Source organism: Dromiciops gliroides, chromosome X (assembly GCF_019393635.1).
Source record: "Dromiciops gliroides isolate mDroGli1 chromosome X, mDroGli1.pri, whole genome shotgun sequence".
Taxonomy (NCBI): domain Eukaryota; kingdom Metazoa; phylum Chordata; class Mammalia; order Microbiotheria; family Microbiotheriidae; genus Dromiciops; species Dromiciops gliroides.
This window is the reverse complement of record NC_057867.1, coordinates 65,327,186-65,346,338: the sequence shown is the minus strand read 5'-3', so window position 1 is coordinate 65,346,338 and position 19,153 is coordinate 65,327,186. Positions and strand designations below refer to the sequence as shown.

The window sequence follows — 19,153 nt, the reverse complement described above, 5'->3', positions numbered from 1 at the left end:
CCCTAACAAATAATATTTTTTAGAAAGGAAAAAGGCAGAAGAGATTGCTAAAAATCAGGAAAACTGATCCATATGGTGTGATCTTTTTAGAGAAAAAATGTGATTTATTGAAAGCCTAATAGTGAATACAACCTCTTCAATTTGGTTCACAATAATTTACAGTAAGATTAATTTATTTCAATGAATAAAATGCAATTTTCTCCCTATCAATGACTACCGACCAACATAGCTCTACCTGACAAAGCCAGACAATCTCTACCGTCAGAAAAACAAGGAACCCCTTTGGCCATGTCTGGGAAGCCATGTCTGGTTCTGAATCCAGCCCTGCCCGAGGGACAGTCCCGAGGTCTTGGAGGGGTGCTTCCCTCTCCTAGGATCACTATTGCCTTAAGCCATCACCCTGTCTCCCTGCTTCTTCTCACTTCCCTCTGCATCATCGGGTCAGAGACAGATCTTCACATTTTCCCGAATCCCCACAAAATGGCCTTTTTCTCTGCCCACGTGCCCCCGGACCCTTACAGCAGCACTGGACGCCCTTGACCATCCCCTCCTCCCTGGGCCTTAGAGACAGACACCAGCATTTCCCCGTTCCTCCTGCCTGGTTCTCCTTGGCTTCTTTGCAGGGCTAGGCATCCTCTTCCAGAATTCTTAAGATGCAACCTGTAGCCTGAGTGCATCCATACCGCGTCCCTGGAGAATCTTCTCCACTGGCCTAAGTTCACCTAGCGCCTCTGCACCCCTGAGCCCGGCCTTGCCCTCACCGCAGCCGAGCTCTCTTCCAAGTTCCAGCCCCACAGGGCCAACGGGACATCAGCACTTCGGCACGTCACTGAACACAAAAAGGGAGCCTGTCAGCTTCCCTATAGAGCGGCTGCATCTTTGGACTTCCCCATGCCTTCCAGTGTCCCCTGCTCAAAGCCTTAACAGATTACTAGCTGTGTGACCCTTGGCAAGTCACTTAACCCTAATCGCCTCACCCAAATTAATTAATTAATTAAATAAATTTTTAAAAAACAACCAAAAAAAAGCCTTAACAGGTTCCTTTCTCGCTCACTTCTCACATCCCATTCATCTACCAAGTCTGACTGATTCCAGCTCCCTGAGATAGGCATCTTGCCCGTGTCTCCTCTCCATGCCTGCTGTGACTGCATCTTCTCATCGGGCTCCCCCTGGACCACTGCAATAGCCCACTTTCTCTCTCCCATCCAACGCTTCTTTCAGGCTAATGCCATGCTCATCTTCCTTGTTCATACATCTGCTGGTGGCTTTGCTCTGCTCAAAAACCTTCCATGGCTCCCTATTGCCAATTGAGTCAAAGCAGCTCTTTCCCAGGGCATTCCAGGGCCTCTGCAATCTGGCACTCCCTTACCTTGCCTACCTTATCTCAGGCCACTCCCCACCCAGCTAGCCTAGGCTCCAGCCCAACGGAACTCCTCCCTTTTCTTGGAACCCCCCTGCCCTGTCTCCCCTCTTCTGAGCCTTTGCACACATGGTTCTCCATACCTGGACTCCCCTCCCCTGGACTGCCCTCTCCTCTCTTCACCTGTTCAATTCCTACCACCCTGTAAACTCCCCTTCCAACCCTACCTCCTTCCTGCTGATCTCCCCACTCCCCCCAATGGAAAAAAGCTGCTTTACCTGTAAGCTTCATCCTGTTCTGTTTTGCAGGGCAGCAGGGGTTAAGTGACTTGCCCAGGGTCACACAGCTAGTAAGTGTCTGAAGCTGGCTTTGAACTGAGGTCCTCCTGAATCCAGGGCCACTGCTTTATCCACTGCGCCACCCCGCTGCCCCCTCCCTGCTCTTTCCTTTTTTTTTTTTTTTAATTTTTTTTTTTACTGAGGCAATGGGGGTTAAGTGACTTGCCCAGGGTCACACAGCTAGTAAGTGTTAAGGGTCTGAGGTCGGATTTGAACTCAGGTGCTCCTGACTCCAGGGCCGGTGCTCTATCCACTGCGCCACCCAGCCGCCCCCCTGCTCTTTGCTTATGCGCATCTCTAGGCTGCTAATCAGGTACCCTCTTAAACGTGACAGTGATCTCCATGTCTTACCCTATGGAAGTAGGATTCGTGGTGGAAAGCCTGTTGGCAGTGTCAGAGGGATCTCAAGGTCTGCCAAGGGGTGCCACCTGAATGCAAGCTTCCTGCTTTGTTGGAATGCTGAAGCATCCATCGTGTGGGTGAGTTTGCCAGTGTGGGTGAAAGTGATTCATGGGAACGCTTTGAGTGACTCTTCTGCCTTGAAGAGAGCCCTGCTGGAAGTCCATGAGGGTGGCTTGTGGCTGCTCCTTCCCTGATGTGACATGCAGCAGCACTCTGGTGCTCTGAGCAGGGCAGACAGGTCAAGCAAAGCTGTGTGTAGTGTCATCACCAGAGTCAAGAGAGGCACGTTTCCAAAAGAGCCATCGGTTCTTTCCCGCCGAGGAGCTCCACTGCAGCTGGGTCTGTAGATGTGGCTACAAGGCCTACCCTCCAAAGTCAGCAGGCCATGGAGGCCAAAGTGACTGAGGTGGCCTGGAGCAAGTCACATGACCTCTCAGGGACCCAGGCGACCCCCTGACTCTATCCCTTGCAGAGTCGCAGGCCAGGGATGTGTGGGGGAAATCCCCAAGGGCTGGTTCTCAAAATGACTAGAGTCTAGTGTGGGGGGACACAACTCACACTCAGCCGGGGACTCAGCAAGGATTTGGGGGGATGATGGGACCAATGCAAAACGATCTAGAACAGCAGCAGAACAGAAAGGGTGAGGGGCTTTAGAGCAAAGGAGGGGGCACCTGAGCGAGGTCACTTCGACTGTCATGTGGTCAGCCACCAGGCTGGGAGGTGCAGGGCACTGGCCTGCTGGAGGCCAAGGTGAGGGAGAGAAGCAAGGCATGGTCCCTGACCCCAGGGGCCTGCTGCTACCGTGGGGTGGGGGAAAAGACATATATAAATCAGATCTGTGACAGGTTCACAATCACATTCTCTCTCCATGCCCCTGCCCCTCCCCGCAAAGCTCCTGGGTCTGGAGCCACTCTCAGAGCTGCTCCTGGAGGCAGACTGTGCTAGGATGTGGGTCAGCTTGTGGCATGACCTTGGGAAGGGTTGGGTGGCTATCAGGCCCGGTGTCTGCAGGTGGGGCAGGCACGGGGGCGGGGGGGGGGGAGAAATATTGGAGGGCTGCCTTAGTCGTCCAGGCCCCAGCTATCTCCCACCCAGTCAGGAGGGACCAGAGACCTGGGGATGCCAAAGCTGATGAGAGGTTTCTCCACCTGGCAACCATTTGGGCCATCTTTCCGTTTGCTGTCTCTGCCTTCCCCTCTGCTTTCCTCCCCGAGGTGGCCTTTTAACTGTCCGACATTCACTTGGACAAGGGAAAATGTGCCCAGGATAAAGACTGATTGCTCTTAGTGATGAGTGGCATGTCTGGCTCTGGGGAAGGCCTCCAGGTCACAGCAATGGCCAGGGATGGCTGGGTACCAGAAGAGATCAGAGAGATCAGAAGAGCTCCCCTTTCTGTTGTATGCCTGCAGCCTTCCTCGGGGTCCTTATTGGGCACGGAGGTTGCTCCCTCTTTTGTCAAAGAATCACGGGATTTGAGAACTGAAAGGGACGGCCACCCAGCCCAGCCCAGCCCAGCCCAGCCCAGCCCCAGAGGAGGAGAACAGGCCTGATATTGTGTGGGGAGAAGTTTCAAGGCCTTAGGAAGAGAGTAGGAAGAAGTGTGTCCATTGAGCATCACCAACTCCATTTGGTCTGAACCCTCTGTGGGTGTGAGAATGAGTGGTTTGGGGGAAGTTGTTTTTCAGTCCAAGGTAAGCACTTGTGTGTTAGGGTCTCGAAGACGACGCATGTGTGTTCCATTGATAAGCGGATGTGGACCCTGTGATAGGACAGACCGCCAAAGAAAGAAAACCTGCGACAAACATAAGACTTGAGTGGTAGCTCACGTGACCTACGACCACTCCATTGCTGGATGGAGTAGGCAAATGAGAGCACGAGTGGACAGAACTAGGTGAAGGCCCTGGAGGCCCCAGGCAGGGTCTGCTCCCAGGGCCAATCTGGGACAGGCTCAAGCTTTCCCCACCCTTGGGCCCAGAGCAGCCAGTCTCTGCTTGTGGGCAGTGTGCGTTTAGGAAGACTTGCTGGCCTCCTGCCTCACAGGGAGGCACGTGGCCTAAACCTGGACAGAGGGCACCTTGGCACGAGCACTGGTGTAAAAGATGCTTGCTGGCACTCCTAGGAAGCAGGTTGCCGGCTCCTTCTCAGATGGGGCCCTTGTTCATATTGTTTGCTCTGTCTGGCTCATGAAGTCGGATTGCATGCATGGAGAAGTTTAAGTGTTTAGTAAGTAGTGTCTCTGCCTTAAAGGTAAAGTGGCTCTAAGCATGCATCCTGCCTCCCTCCCTGCTTGGAAACCTCTAGGGTGCAGGAACTAACTCCCCAGTGCTGGGACAACCCTTTCTACTCCCCTGAGGCCAAATCCCACCCCCCACAACTGCTTCTGACCTCTGGGGTCAAAGGGAACAAGTGTTATTCCCCAACCACATACCAGCCCTTAAAGAGGGTGAGCAGGTCCCGCTGCTTGGCCACATCTCCCTTCTCCAGGCTTGGCGTCCCCATCTTCCCAAGACCAGGCTCAAGGCCGTTCCCCTCTTTGTCCCTCTCCTTCCTCTCCATCACCCCCCTTTGCAGGAGAGTGTGTGTGTGTGTGTGTGTGTGTGTGTGTGTGTGTGTGTGGCCCTGGGGGAGGAGGTGAGAGCCCAGCAGTGTCTAATACTGTTTCAGGGGAATGACCAGAGAAGTGTAGCTGGACATGTTGGGCCAGAGGAGGAGCCTCTCCAGAGGTCTGCAGCTGGAGCATCCTTCCCCATTTGCCAGGTGTCAACATGGGCTGAAAGGCAGCTCCCTGGGGGCGCTGGGCGCTGCTTGAGCTTTGCCCTTGGGTCTCCAACGTTTAGCACAGTGCCTCGCCCAGAGAAGGGGCACCCTCGTTTCCCCTTGTACGGAAATGAATGCGACACGAAGTTAACTTTAGAAACTCTTTTTTTATTCTTTTTTATCTGCTGTCACTTTAACAATATATATTCTTCTCTTCTGGAATCTCATAACTATCTGAAATATATATGTATATCTCTGAATATATTTTTTCCATTTTATAAGCTGCATAAGGGAGACTCTGAGGAGAGCTGCAGGAGACTCCTGACTTCTTTAATACCTGCAACGAGACAGAGCAAAGCAGAGGTTAGGCCATCGGTTGTTGTCAGGATGGACAACTGTATGTACAAGCAGATAGAGCAGCAGAAAGAAAATCACAAACACACAAGTGACAGATGACCACACGACCAGATATACAGGACAACAAATGCGTGACAAGCAGGAGAAAGAACATTTTGTCTTTGCTCTTTTTCTTTGGTGAATTGAGCACTGACTGGAACAGGGAAGAGAGTCTGAGGAACCTGGAGGAGAATTCTGACCTGGCCCCAGTGACCCCTGAGGGTGGCAGGGAGGCAAGGGGGCAGGGCAGGAATGACATTCCACGTTCTGTGGAAGAGAGTTGTCTAGTTCAGAAAAGTCAGCTTTAGGAGAAACTTCCTGGGGAATTCTCCAGCATGATGGCCGCTTGGGGTCCCCTCTCGGGGTGAGGCCTTTGTTTTTCCCTGCCTCTGGGCTCAGAGTGAAGGCCTTTGGGAGAAGAGGGTGGGCAAGCTCCCATGGGGCTCCTGGCAATGTTGCTAGGGATCAGCAGAGTCAGGAGGGCCAAGCCAGCTGCTTCTCCAGGAAGAAGAGAGACACACAGAGACACACAGAGACACACAGAGAGATACCCAGCCACATGGGGCTCAGGCCCTTACTTAGCATGGGGAAACGGGAAGGTGCTGACCACTTCTCCGCCCTCATTGGTAATGGCCTCATAGATCCACTTGCGGTTGCGGCGGCAGGTGGGCCCACACTTGGTGGACTGGCACTGGGGGCATGGGTAGAAGCAGCCCACGCACTCTCTCTCCAGGCAGTCACAGAGGTCTTCTCCATTCAGGGTCAGCTGGCCTTTCTCGTCATATTTTTTCATGCCTTTCTTGCCGCGTGGGAGCTTCACATGTACTTGAGATGAGTGGGGGCCAGCTTCTTCATAGGCCTCGGCTTGGGCGTGGGCCCCAGCTTGGTCATGGGGCCCAGCTTCAGCATAGGGCCCGGCTTGGGCAGAGTGCCCGGCTTGGGCATAGGTGCTGCCTTGGTCACAGAGGCCAGCTTGGAATTGAGGGTGTGGTTGGCTGCGAGTACCGACTAGGCCACCAGGGAGAGCTTCATCAGAGGAACCAGTAAGGCTAGGCCCATGCCCACGCCCATGCCTTCGCAGGAATGTGCTGACCACTTCTCCACCCTCATTGGCAATAGCCTCGTAGATCCAGCCTCGGTTGCGGCGGCAGGTGGGCCCACACTTGGTAGACTGGCACTCAGGGCATGGGTAGAAACAGCCCAGGCACTCTCTCTCCAGGCAGTCACAAAGGTCTTCTACATTCTGAGTCAGCCTGCCTCTCTCGTCATACTTCTTCATGCCTTTCTTGCCACTTGGGAGCTTCACAGGTGGTTGACCTGAGTAGGGGCCAGCTTGGTCACAGGCCCCAGCTTGGCCACAGGAGCCAACAAGGCCTGAGGAGCGAGCTTGGCTACGGGGACCAGCTCGGCCACGGGGACCGGCTCCGCCACAGGACCTGGCAGGGCCTCGGCGGCCTGTGGAGCCTCGGGGGCCAGCTTTGCCTTTGGTGGTGCCTCCAGTGCTAATCTGATCTTGGGGGTTGGTTTGGCTCCCAGAGCCAGCTGTAGCTCTGCGATTTCCTTTTGCCACCTGTGCAGTCTTCTTCTGGCCTCTTCCCTTGCCCTCAGCTGTCATCTCATGCTCCTGTTTGATCTCCAGCTCCTCAGCAACCTGCTGCTGCTGCTGCTGCTGCTGCTGCTGCTGCTGCTTCTTCATGAGGCGTTCTGATTTCCTCACAGGCCCATCATTCTTGTTCTTAGACATTTTAGAGCGGGTGATCATTTTCCTTCCGTGGAAGGCAGCTTCTCTTGCTGCCTCGAGCGCTCGTGGAAATGGCTACAGGACCTTGGGAAGGATAGCAGGCACATAGGGTCACTAGAGGTGTGTGTATGTATAGTGGTGTGGAGGGACATTGGCTTCAGGGACTGAGAAGGCGCACGGGCCTAGGGCACTGGCCGGGCATGGAGCCTAGCCTAGGCCTCTGAAAGCAGGGGGCTCCTTGAACACCTCCCAAAGGGAGGAAAGGGAGGATGGGGGGAAACCAGGCTGAGGAGGCTCACCTGGATGGAGGAGCCAGACCTGGCTCTCTCTCCTTGGCATTTTCTTGCCCTCCCCCCCAATTCTCATTCAGCTCTGTACCAGGATCATCAGAGCAACTGCACTAAGGCCTGAATGATGGGCTCACCTGTCCTCTCCACAAATCTCCTCTGGCTCTGGCTCTGGCTCTGGCTACCCCTCTGTTGTCCTGGGCCCCCAGTGTGGGCCATCCATTCTCCCAGGCCTGGGTGGAAACAGCCAGCCTTCCTCCTCCTCCTCCTCCCTGCCTTGTCTCCCCCCCCCTCCTTCTACTCCACCTCCCCACCTTACTTACTTCTAGGCCATCATCTGGCCCATTGGCTGTTGTCTTCTGGAAGCCCAGCTCTGTGGCCTACAAACTCTCCTCCATCCTAGACCTTTCCAAGCAACATTTCTCCCACCCCACCGTTCACTGTAAGGGAAGCCTTAGCTTTCAGAGTTGGGTGAGGGTCACCATGCTTTCTCTGGGGCAAGACGGGGAGAACAGGGGGAGAGAAAGCCCCCCCCCCAAACCTGCACCTCCCCCCACTTCTTCCCTGCTGCAAGTGCAGCCCTGGGGCTGGGGAGGGGCAGATGGGCTCCAGTGGATGCCCAGGGGGCAGAGCAGGTAGGACCTGATGTCCTAGAATAGAAGCCAAAGGCCATGAAGGGGCAGTTTGCAGGTGAACCAATGGCACCTCTCCAGGCAGGCTAGGTAAGGCCTGGGGCTGTGATTTCCTGGCCTTAAGGAGCTCCCAGGAGAGACAAGGCCCCTAGGAGGCTGGCACTCTCTAGTGTTAGAGATGTGCTCCAACCATAGGTGGCATAGTCACCGGAGCTGGGGGAGGCCCAGACCAGATCCAGATGGGATTGGGAAATGCTCCTCAGAATAAACAAGGAGGCAGCTAGGTGGTGCAATGGATAGAGCACTGGCCCTGGAGTCAGGAGGACCTGAGTTCAAATCTGGCCTCAGACACTTGACATTAGCTGTGTCACTCTGAGTGAGTCATTTAACTCCAATTACCTCACACAAACACACACACACAAATACCATTTGGGGGGCAGCTAGGTGACACAGTGCATAAAGCACCAGCCCTGGATTCAGGTGGACCTGAGTTCGGATTTAGCCTCGGGCACTTGACACTAGCTGTGTGACCCTGGGCAAGTCACTTAACCCTCATTGCCCCACACCACCCCCAAACCCCCAAAGATTCAGAATAACGAAGGAGACTACAACATGGAGCAAGTTCCTCTGTGCTTTGTTGTTGTTTTGGGGTTGTTGTTGTTTTTGTTGGGGGGGGCAATGAGGGTTAAGTGACTTGCCCAAGGTCACACAGCTAGTAAGTATCGAGTGTCTGAGGCCAGATCTGAACTCAGGTCCTCCTGAATCCAGGGCCGGTGCTTTATCCACTACACCACCTAGCTGTCCCCTTGTCTGTCCTTTTCCAAGTCAATCTGGGCCTGAAGGAATCCCTTTCTATTGCAGCTAGAGGGCCCGAGGGCCTCCTGAGAGGTGGTAGCTTCCCCAGGGCTGACCTGCCAATCTGTAGATTGGAACTTTTGTGTGTGTGTGTGTGGGGGGCAATTGGGGTTAAGTGACTTGCCCAGGGTCACACAGCTAGTAAGTGTTAAGTATCTGAGGCTGGATTTGAACTCAGTTCCTCCTGAATCCAAGGCCGTTGCTTTATCCACTGCGCCCCCCTAGCTGCCCCATAGATTGGAACTTTTAAGCTTTACTGACTTGTTAGAAGAGAGGGCTCCTGCTGGGGTGACAAGTAGTGGGGGGAAACGTTCTGTCTAGTCATCAAAATTAACTTAGGTGCAAGTGGCCCTGCAGCAGGTAAAGATGGTGTGTCCAATCCACCAGATCTGGATGAACTGCTGTTTCCACTAAGGGAGTGAAGGGGGTCATAGATATCACCCGACCAAAAAACAAGAGTAAATTGGATTTAAATGCCCATCTGGGGAAAGGAAATGTACAAAGGGACAGGTAGGGCTGTTTTGTCACTGCTTGCTTCAAGACCACCAGCATTTAACACAAGGACGACCTGAGTTCAGAGCTGGCCTCTGAAACTTCCTAGCTGTGGGACCTTGGGCAAGCCATTTCACCTCTGTCTGCCTTAGTTTGCTCAGCTGTAAAATGGGGGACAAGACTAGCATCTGCCTCCTGGGGTTGTGGTGAAGATCAAATGAGATATCTGGTTTTGGTTTGGGTTTTTTGGTTTTTGTGGGGCCATGAGGGTTAAGTGACTTGCCCAGGGCCACACAGCTAGTCAATGTCTAGTGTCTGAGGCTGGATTTGAACTCAGGTTCTCCTGAATCCAGGGTTTGTGCTTTATCCATTGTGCCACCTAGCTGCCCCCCAGATGAGATATTTGTAAAGGACTTTAGCACAGTGCCTGGCCCATTCTAGTCGTGAACAAATATGCTTGTTCCCTTCCCTTTCTCTGGGGTTAGTGATGGTTAAGTCCACAGGAAAAAGGAGAATTGAAAGGTTTACAACGGGGAGGATGGAAGCAAGGCTCCCTAACTTGATGCTTTGGGATCTAAGTGCAATTTAGCCTTTCCTTCCTCTTTGAATGAAAACCAACATTATTCTGGCAAGGGCTTCATGGGCCTCACCAGACTGGCCCTGGGGTACTCGCCCTCCCCCCAGCCTGCCAGGGCCCAGTGGTCATGGAGCCCCTCCCTGTCTGGAGAAAGGCCTCACCCCTTTCATCTGGGCCCCTTCACTCAGAATCCTCAGGCGCTGACTGAGTCCCTCCAGAGGCAGTGAACAGGGGCAGGGCTGGACAGGGAGGCTCAGAGACAGAAGCCCCTGCCTTGGGCGGCAAGGACAGGAGCCCAAACTGGAGCTAGCCTCACACTGGGACTTGCCCCAGGGCCTCACTACAAAAGAGAGAGCTAGCTAGGGGCGGGAGGGAGAGGAGCAAGGCCTGGCTGGGGCACTGCCCTGAATGGCTACAGACACTGAGGGCCCTAGATCCCAGATCTTGCCACCCACCACATCTGGGCTTTTATTGCTATGGGTAACTTGCCTTTGAAGTCTTCTCCCAGCTAAGACTTTCTCCAGGACAATTCTGGAACAGAAACAGACACAGGTGTAAATGGGTGGGATTTTTCCAAGCCAGGAGAGCTGCAAGATTCAGGTGATATCGTAACTTGTAATGAATTGGATTTAAGAGATGAAAGACTATGCAAGGTCACCAACCTCACTCTCTCTTCCAGAGCCATCTGGGTCCAGTGGCAAGATATACATCAGGATGACTGGAGATGGCCCTGGATTTTTAAGGTAATTGGGATTAAGTGATTTACCTAGAATCACATAGCTAGTAAGTGTCTGAGATCAAATTTGAACTCAGATCCTCCCAGCTTCAGGGCCAGTGATCTATCCACTGGGCCACCTAGTTGCCCTTTGACTTGACCAGGGTCACACAGCTAATGTCTGAGCTTAGATTTGAACTCAAATTCTCCTGACTTCAGGGCTGGTGCTCTATCCACTGCACCACCTAACTGCCCCCTAATGGAGAGGGAAGGGGATGGTGTGCAAGACAATTAGCCTGTTTTTCCCTGCCCTGGCCCTGGACTAATTGACCCTCTCCAGGAGCCTTTGGACAGTCTAAGGACCCAGCAGGTACATGCCAAAGGGGGTAGATGTTTGTGGAGAGTAATAAGAGTGCCAGGCTTGGGGCTGGTAGGCAGCTAAGGACCTTGCATTAGCCAGGTAGGACCTCCCTTCCTGGCCAGCAATAGAAAAGGGGTTACCCATCTCAGCTGTGGGTTCCCTCTCTCACCCTGAGCCCTAGGGTAATCCAAGGATTTATTTATCTGCTTCCTTATTCATCAATAAATAACATTTCCACAAATTTTCCCATGATTCACCTAAATTCAGAGCCCTCAGCCATTTATAAATTGTTTATAGAACAATTAAAATAATCATATCTGAGAAAGGCTTCATGGGCCTCACCAGACTGGCCCTGGGGTATACAACGCCACCCCAAATATATATATATATATATATATATATATATATATATAATATGATATTATGTAATATTATAATTGAATAATATAATGTAACATTATATTAATCATAAATGATATACTATACAATATTATGGTATAGTATAGTAAAGTAATATAACAATAGCATAGTATAGATATTAATATGATTAATATAACTGTTATAGTACATTATATATTTTATAGTATATTATAGTATTGTATATGACATTATATATTTTATACTATATTACATTACATTCAATTACATCACATTCTGTTACATTATATATCTTATAGTAGAGTATTGAATAGTATATATCTTATATTACATTATATATTTTATACTATACTAACTATACTCTACTATACTCTATACTCTAACATACTATATCATATCATGCCCTATTGAATACCCTACAGAAACCTCCCCTCCCTAATTCTGGTTGGTCATGGGGCTAGATATAGCTACTTGGGAAGGGCCTAGCCAGGCATGAGAGTACCTCACACTCGGTCCCTAGGTAAAACACAATCATAGTGACTTCAGTGCCCCAAGAAGCAACTTTTGGGGCTCTGCCCCAAACCCCGGCCCTTTGCTCCACTGCCCCAAGGATGGAAGATGAGAAACGAGGCCTACCTCTCTCAGGAGGCCCTCAGAGACTCCCTGCCTTGAGGTCTCTCAAAGACAGAAAGGGTTCTGCCTCCTAGGGCTAAAGGGATGTAGGGGAAGGCACAGGAAGGAGAGGAGGAGAGGGATAGAGGGGCACCCACAGGGAGGGAGAGCCAGAGGGTCTACTCTGGATGGAGTTAGGGCTGGAAGGGACCTCCCAAGGTCACCTGGGAAAGCTGCCTCCTTTTACAGGGGAGTAAACTGAGGCCCAGGGAGGGGAAGGGGTTTGCCCAAGGTCACACTGATATTAATATCAGAAACCAAATTTGAACCCAGATCCTTTAACTCCAGAGATGGGTCCAAGAGGCTCTCAGAGAGTCTGTCCAGCCTGTTTTCTAGTTCCTTATATTCTGGAAGACACACTGGGTGCACCTGCTGCATTAAGTACCTACTATGTGCCTGACTCTGTGCTAGGCACTGGGAAGACAAACACAGACAGCAGTCCCTGCTCCTCACCTTCTACCATGGGGATACTGAGCCCCACCTTGCCTCTTTCCAGTTACATAACTCAGTCACCTGTGTCTCCATGAATCATGCCAGCTCAGAGCCCTTAGCCCCTTAATCAAGTATCAATTATTTACGTGACAATTAAATTAGATAATTATCACATCATATTATAACACACAACACCTGCTGAATGCCCTGCAGAAACCTCCCCTGCCCAGCACTGGTTGGCCAAAGAAAGGCCTGGGTGTCCAGGCCGTTTAAATGTCACCAAGGCAGAGAGGCCTGAGGTAGCACCTCGCACTCAGTCCCCCAGTGAAATACAGCCAAATTGGCCTCTGTGTCCCCAAAAGCTCCTTCTGGGGTTCTGCTCCCACCTCATAGACCCTTCCCCCTTGGTCCTCCCACCCAGAGGATGAATGAGGATGAGAAATGAGGTCTACCTCTCTCAGGAGGGGTACCCACAGGGAGAGAGAAATCAAGAGGTCCTACCTTGCTTCCAAGAGAGGCCACACAACATCATTTAGGAAAGCCTCTTTGTTGTACAAGGGTGGAAACTGAGGCTATAGGGAAGGGAAGAAACTGCCCCAACATTATATTGGAAGTAAAGGTCAGAAGAATTTGAACCCACATCCTCTGAGTCTTGAGATTTGTCTAGGTGTTAAATTTTTTTTTCAAGGAGGGTGGAAAGGTATAGAAGGTAGATAGAGGGGACTTTGGAAGGTGACCCTTGGTCCAGAGCCTCCAGCTTCATGCCCCAAACCTTCCTGCCTAATGCCACTAAATATAGCCAGTCTGCCTACAAGGCTGGTTTTGATTAGAAGATTCTATGGAATGGGCAGGGTGGGGCTAGCTAGAGGACCAGACTGTATATAGCATTGCTTCAGTTTTGCCATCTTGCCCCCCACCCCCTCCATCCAGCCCCCATCCCCAGTTCTAGCCTCTAGCATGAGACTATGCACACAGTAGGGGCTTTTGAATAAACATCCGGTGCAATGGACATGCAGTTGCCTAGATGCCTTTTGGAGGGAGCCCTAGTCCATCCAATTTACTCCTCAAGGCTTTTCTCAAATAAAAAAAAAGGAAAAGGAAAAACCAGGTATTGGCAACTGAATGAAGAAGGCTGAATTCCCATTTGATATAGCAGCACGTTTGTTTTGGTCTAATGTGCAGGAAAATCAGCCTGTCTCTTCCTGTCCTAGTCCTGGACAGATGGATCCTCTTGGAGACCCCTTGGACAGTCCAAGAGCCTAGCAGGTACATGGCTATTTTAGGGGGCTCTTGTCAGTCAATGGGGGGAAGGTGATTGGGGGGGTAGTAAGAATGCCAGGCTTGGGGCTGGCAGGCAGCTAAGGACCTTGCATCAGCCAGGTCCTGACCAGCAATAGACAAGGGGTTACCCACCTCAGCCGTGGGCTCCCTCTCTCACCCTGAGCCCTAGGGTAATCCAAGGACTTATTTATCTGCTTCCTTATTCATCAATAAATAACATTTCCACCTATTTTTCTATGATTCACCTAAATGCAGAGCCTTCAGCCATTCATAAATCATCATTTATGTAACAATTAAATAAAATTCAAATTACTCCTATAATACCCTATCCTATTCTATTAAATTACCCCTTATTGAATACCCTGCAGAACCCCCTCCCCATTCCTAGTTGGCCAAGGGGCTGGATGGGTTGAGGCCTTGCCAGGCCTGAGAATCCTCAGGCAGCAGCTTTCCCTCAATCCCTGAATAAAACCCAATCCTAATAGCATCAATACCCCCAGAAGCTCGTTGTGGGGCCCTGCCCCCCCAGGCCCCGGCATCGTGGCCCTCCAAGCCAAAGGATGGGGAAGGATGAGCAATATGGCCTACCTGTTCCAGGAGGCCTTCAGAGACTCCCTGCCTCGAGGTCCTCTGATGACAGAAATGAAGGAGCCTGCTCTGCCCTCTAGGGATAAAGGGATGAAAAGGTGGGTCCAGGAAAGGCTAAAGGAAGAGGGAGGGTGGGAGGCAGAGGGGCAGCCACAGGGAGAGAGAAGAGCACAGGGAGAGCCAGATGTGCTGCTCTGCCCCCAGCAGGGAGAAGGCGGAGTTATGGCTGGATGGAACCTCACACAATCATCTGGGAAAGTCTCCTCCTTTTATGGGGAAGAAACTGAGGCCCAGACAGGGTGGAAGGTGCTGCCCTCACTCACACTGATTTTATTTTCAGGAGGCAAATTGGCACCCAGATCCTCCAGTCTCAGAGAGGAGTCCAGGAAGCTCTTAGCCAGCCAGCCAGCTTCCCAGCTCCCCCTACTCTGGGAAACACAATGGTTGCACCTGTTGCATTAAGTACCTACTGTGTGTATAGCATTGGATTAGACATTGTGAATACAAAGACAGATGGGAATGAATCTCTGACTCTCACCTTGTACTATGGGGATATCACCTGTGCCTCTTTCCAGTTACATAACTCATTCTCCTGTGTCTCCATGAATCACCTAAGCTCAGAGCCCTAAACCCTTTCAACAAGCATCAATTATTTATGTGACAATTAAATTAAATAATGAGCAAATCACATCACATTATATCACATGACCCCTCCTGAATGCCCTGCAGAAACCTCCCCTGCCCAGCACCGGTTGGCTAAGGGGTTATATAACCACTTGGGAAAGGCCTAGCCAGGCCTGAGAGGCCCAAGGCAGGACCTCGCACTGAGCCCCTGGGTAAAAAACAACCATAGTGGCTTCAGTGCCCCAAGAAGTTCCTTTTGGGGCTCTGCCCCCCAAACCCCAGCCCCTTAGTCCCCCCACACCATGGGATGGAAAAGGATAAGAAATGAGGCCTACCTCTCTCAGGAGACCCTCAGAGACTCCCTGCCTTGAGGGCTCTCAAAGCCAGAAAGGAAGGAGCCTGCTCTGCCCCCTAGGTTTAAAAGGATACAGGGGAGGGCTCAGGAAAGGGCAGAGAGAGGGGGAAGGGCTGACCCAAGGTCACACTGAGATTAATATAAGTATCCAGGGGGCAGCTAGGTGGCACAGTGGATAAAGCACCGGCCCTGGAGTCAGGAGTACCTGAGTTCAAATCTGGCCTCAGACACTTGACACTTACTGGCTGTGTGACCCTGGGCAAGTCGCTTAACCCCCATTGCCCCGCAATATATATATATATATATATATATATATATATATATATATGTATCCAAATTTGAACCCTGATCATTTGACTGCAGAGATGGGTCCAGGATGCTCTCAGGGAGTCTGTCCAGCCTGTTTCCCTGTTCCCCATACCGTGGGAAACACACAGGGTGAACCTGCTGCATTAAGCACCTGACATTAAGTGCATGACTCTGTGCTAGGCACTGGGGAGACAAACACAGATGGCAGTCCCTGCCCCTCACTTTCTACCGTGGGGATACCATGAGTTCCTATATAGGTCTGCATGGATACCTCCCAGACTACTGACTCTGGCTAGAAGGGAAGGGGCTGCTTTGGGCATGGCCTCTTTCCAGTTATATAACTCATCTACTTGTGTCTCCATGGATCAGCTAAGCTTAAAATTCCCTCATCAAATATTATATTAATTATCATATTATATCATATACATCTTGAATCCCTTGCAAAAACCTCCCCTCCTCAATGCCAGTTGGCCGAGGGCCTGGTTGTTTTTCTGGTAAAGGCCTAGCCAGGCCTGAGAGGCCCAAGGCAGAACCTCGCACTCGGTCCCTAGGTGAAACACAACCATAGTGGCTTCAGTGCCCCAAGAAGCTCCTTTTGGGGCTCTTCCCCCCAAACGCTGGCCCCTTGCTCCCCTCCCCGAGGATGGAAGATGAGAAATGAGACACACCTCTCAAGAGGCCCTCAGAGACTCCCTGCCTTGAGGTCTCTCAAAGACAGAAAGGAAGGAGCCTGCTCTGCCCCCTAGGGTTAAAGGGATGTAGGTGAGGGGCAGCTAGGTGGAGCAGTGGATAAAGCACTGGCCCTGGATTCAAGAGGACCTGAGTTCAAATCCAGCCTCAGACACTTGACACTTACTAGCTGTGTGACCCTGGGCAAGTCACTTAACCCTCATTGCCTCGCCAAAAGAAAAGGGATGTAGGAGAAGGCACAGGAAAGAGAGGAGGGGCGGGGAGGGACAGAGGGGCATCCACAGGGATGGAGAGCCAGAGGTGCTGCTCTGCCTCCCAACAGGGGAAAGATAGAGTTAGGGCTGGAAAGGCCTCCCAAGGTCACCTGGAAAGTTGTCTCCTTTTACAGGGGAGGAAACTGAGGCCCAGGGAGGGGAAAGGGCTTGCCCTCACTCATACTGATATAAATATCAGAAATCAAATTTGAACCCAGATCCTTTGACTCCAGAGATGGGTCCAGGAGGCTGTCAGAGAGTCTGTCTAGCCTGTTTTCTAGTTCCTTATACTCTGGAAGACACACTGAATGCACCTGATGCATTAAGTACCTACTATGTGCCTGGCACTGTGCTAGGCACTGGGGAGACAAACAGATGGGAGTGAGTACCTGTCCCTCACTTTCTACCATAGGGATACCATGAGTTCCCGTATGTCTGCCTGGGTACCTCACAGACTACTGCCCTTCTAGGTCCAAGAGAAGGGGCTGCTTTGGACATGTACCTGGAGCTAGCAAGGGGACTGACTGCTGACAACAGAAACCTGACTTTCTTGTCCCTTTTCTGCCAGACGTCTGTTGAATGATTTTGCATGATGCCATATTTTTGTGTTTATGTCTATATGTGCATCTTTGTGATTTCATTTCTTTACTTTTTAAGGGAGGGAATTGGACTGAACTAGATGATCCCTTCTAACTTAGATTCTGTGATTTCGAGCCTGCTTTTCCGTCTCTGCTTTGTCACTGCCTCCTGTGGTCCTCCAGATGTTAGCATCTCTCTTGCCTCTATAGCTTTCATCCTCAGCAAGGTCATCTGACCCAGTGATCCCTCCACCTTGCCATTCGCCTAGTTGTTGTTGTCTGTTGTTGTTCATCCATCCCTCTTTTTTGCTGGGCAATGAGGGTTAAGTGACTTGCCCAGGGTCACACAGCTAGTAAGTGTCAAGTGTCTGAGGCTGGATTTGAACTCAGGTCCTCCTGAATCCAGGGCCAGTGCTTTATCCATTGTGCCACCTAGCTGCCCCCCCCATCCTTCATTGTCAAAGAGGACCAATGACATCAGAGATGATGTCTTGGCTTGCCCCTGAATTGGATTTAAGTGAGGCAGAGTGGCACAAAATCATCAGTCTCGCCCTCTCTTCCAGGGTCATCACAGTTTAGTAGCAATTCAAAAGGCAAGATGACTGGTGAAGGCCCAAGATGCAGTGAATGACCTTTGTGTCTTCCACATCTGACAAGCTCTAAGGGCTTCATAGTGCCTGCTTCAGCCATTGGAGCAAATTGTTCTCATCTGCACATTATACCAGGGGACGTCTTCACATGCTTGGATGCTAACTCATATGGAAACTCACTGATGAGCCCTTTTCAGGGCTGCTCATCTACCTTTGGTGTCTACCTGGCAGTCAACTCTCACCTGCAGCTTCAAGAAGCTACAGCATGTGAAGTGGTCACACCCCAGGAAAACATCTCAGCAGATGTGCCGGTTGAAAGTAACCAACCACAATCTGCCCTGTGGTGGCTGTTAAATGTATACCAAGCATCTCTCCTCCCCCCAAAACATGCATAATACATTTTGAAGTTTAATTTGCATATAAACAGTTTCTCCTTCATTTTTCCCATATAAATATTTTATGATTTTCCAGTTACATTTAGAGATAATTTTCAATATTTGTTTTTTTGTTTTGTTTTGTTTGTTTTGTTTTTTGGGGGTGTGGGGTTGGTGAGGCAATGAGGGTTAAGTGACTTGCCCAGGGTCACACAGTTAGTAATTGTCAAGTGTCTGAGGCCAGATTTGAACTCAGGTCCTCCTGAATCCAGGGCTGGTGCTTTATCCACTGTGCCACCTGGCTGCCCCTCAACATTTGTTTTTATAAGATTTCTAGTTTCAAATTTTTCTCCCTCCCTCCCCTCCCTTCCCCCTCCCCAATACAGCAAGTAATCTGATATAGGTTATATATGTACAATCACATTAAACATATTTCTGCATTAGTCATGGAATGAGAGAAGAATCAGAGCAAAAAGGAAAAACCCCCAAAAAGAAAAACAACAACAAAACAATAGAAATAGTGTGGTTCGATCTGCATCCAGATTCAACAGTTCTTTTTTTTTCTGGATTTGGAGAGCCTTTTCCATCATGAGTCTTTTGTAACTGTCTTCGACCATTGAATTGCTGAGAAGAATCAAGTCTATCACAGTTGATCAACATACAATGTTGTTGATACTGTGTACAATGTTCTCCTGGTTCTGCTCATCTCACTCATCATCAGTTCATGCAAGTCCTTCCAGGTTTCTCTGAAATCTGCCCTCTCATTGTTTCTTACAGCACAATAGTATTCCATTACATTCATATACCACAACTTGTTCAGCCATTCCCCAATTGATGGACATCCCCTCAATTTCCAATTCCTTGCCACCACCAAAAGAGCAGCTATAAATATTTTTGTACATGTGGGTCCTTTTCCCTTTTTTATGATCTCTTTGAGAAAAGTCCTAATAGTGGTATTGCTGGGTCAAAGGGTATGCAAAGCTTTATAGCCCTTAGGGCATAGTTCCAAACTGCTCTCCAGAATGGTTGGATCAGTTCACAGCTCCACCAACAATGCATTGGTGTTCCAATTTTTCCACAGCTTCTCCAACATTTATTATTTTCCTTTTTTGTCA

The 19,153-nt window shown here is 50.6% G+C and overlaps 1 protein-coding gene across 2 annotated transcripts in view; it reads right to left on the bottom strand.

Moving 5' to 3' along the window:
• Positions 1-5,037: 5,037 nt before the first annotated feature.
• LOC122733360 (collagen alpha-1(I) chain-like) overlaps positions 5,038-19,153 on the bottom strand; it is a 170,213-nt gene continuing 156,097 nt past the window's right edge. The window contains exons 1-4 of one of the 2 annotated variants that reach the window (XM_043973676.1): positions 14,265-14,443; positions 10,327-10,368; positions 5,832-7,078; positions 5,038-5,194 (exon numbers count right to left, since the gene is read on the bottom strand). In XM_043973676.1, coding sequence (XP_043829611.1) covers positions 5,188-5,194; positions 5,832-7,015 — 1,191 coding nt within the window. In that variant the 5' untranslated portion in view covers positions 7,016-7,078; positions 10,327-10,368; positions 14,265-14,443 and the 3' untranslated portion in view covers positions 5,038-5,187. Of the gene's footprint in view, positions 5,195-5,831; positions 7,079-10,326; positions 10,369-14,264; positions 14,444-19,153 lie in introns of those variants that run through there. The other variant, XM_043973678.1, reaches the window with a different exon arrangement.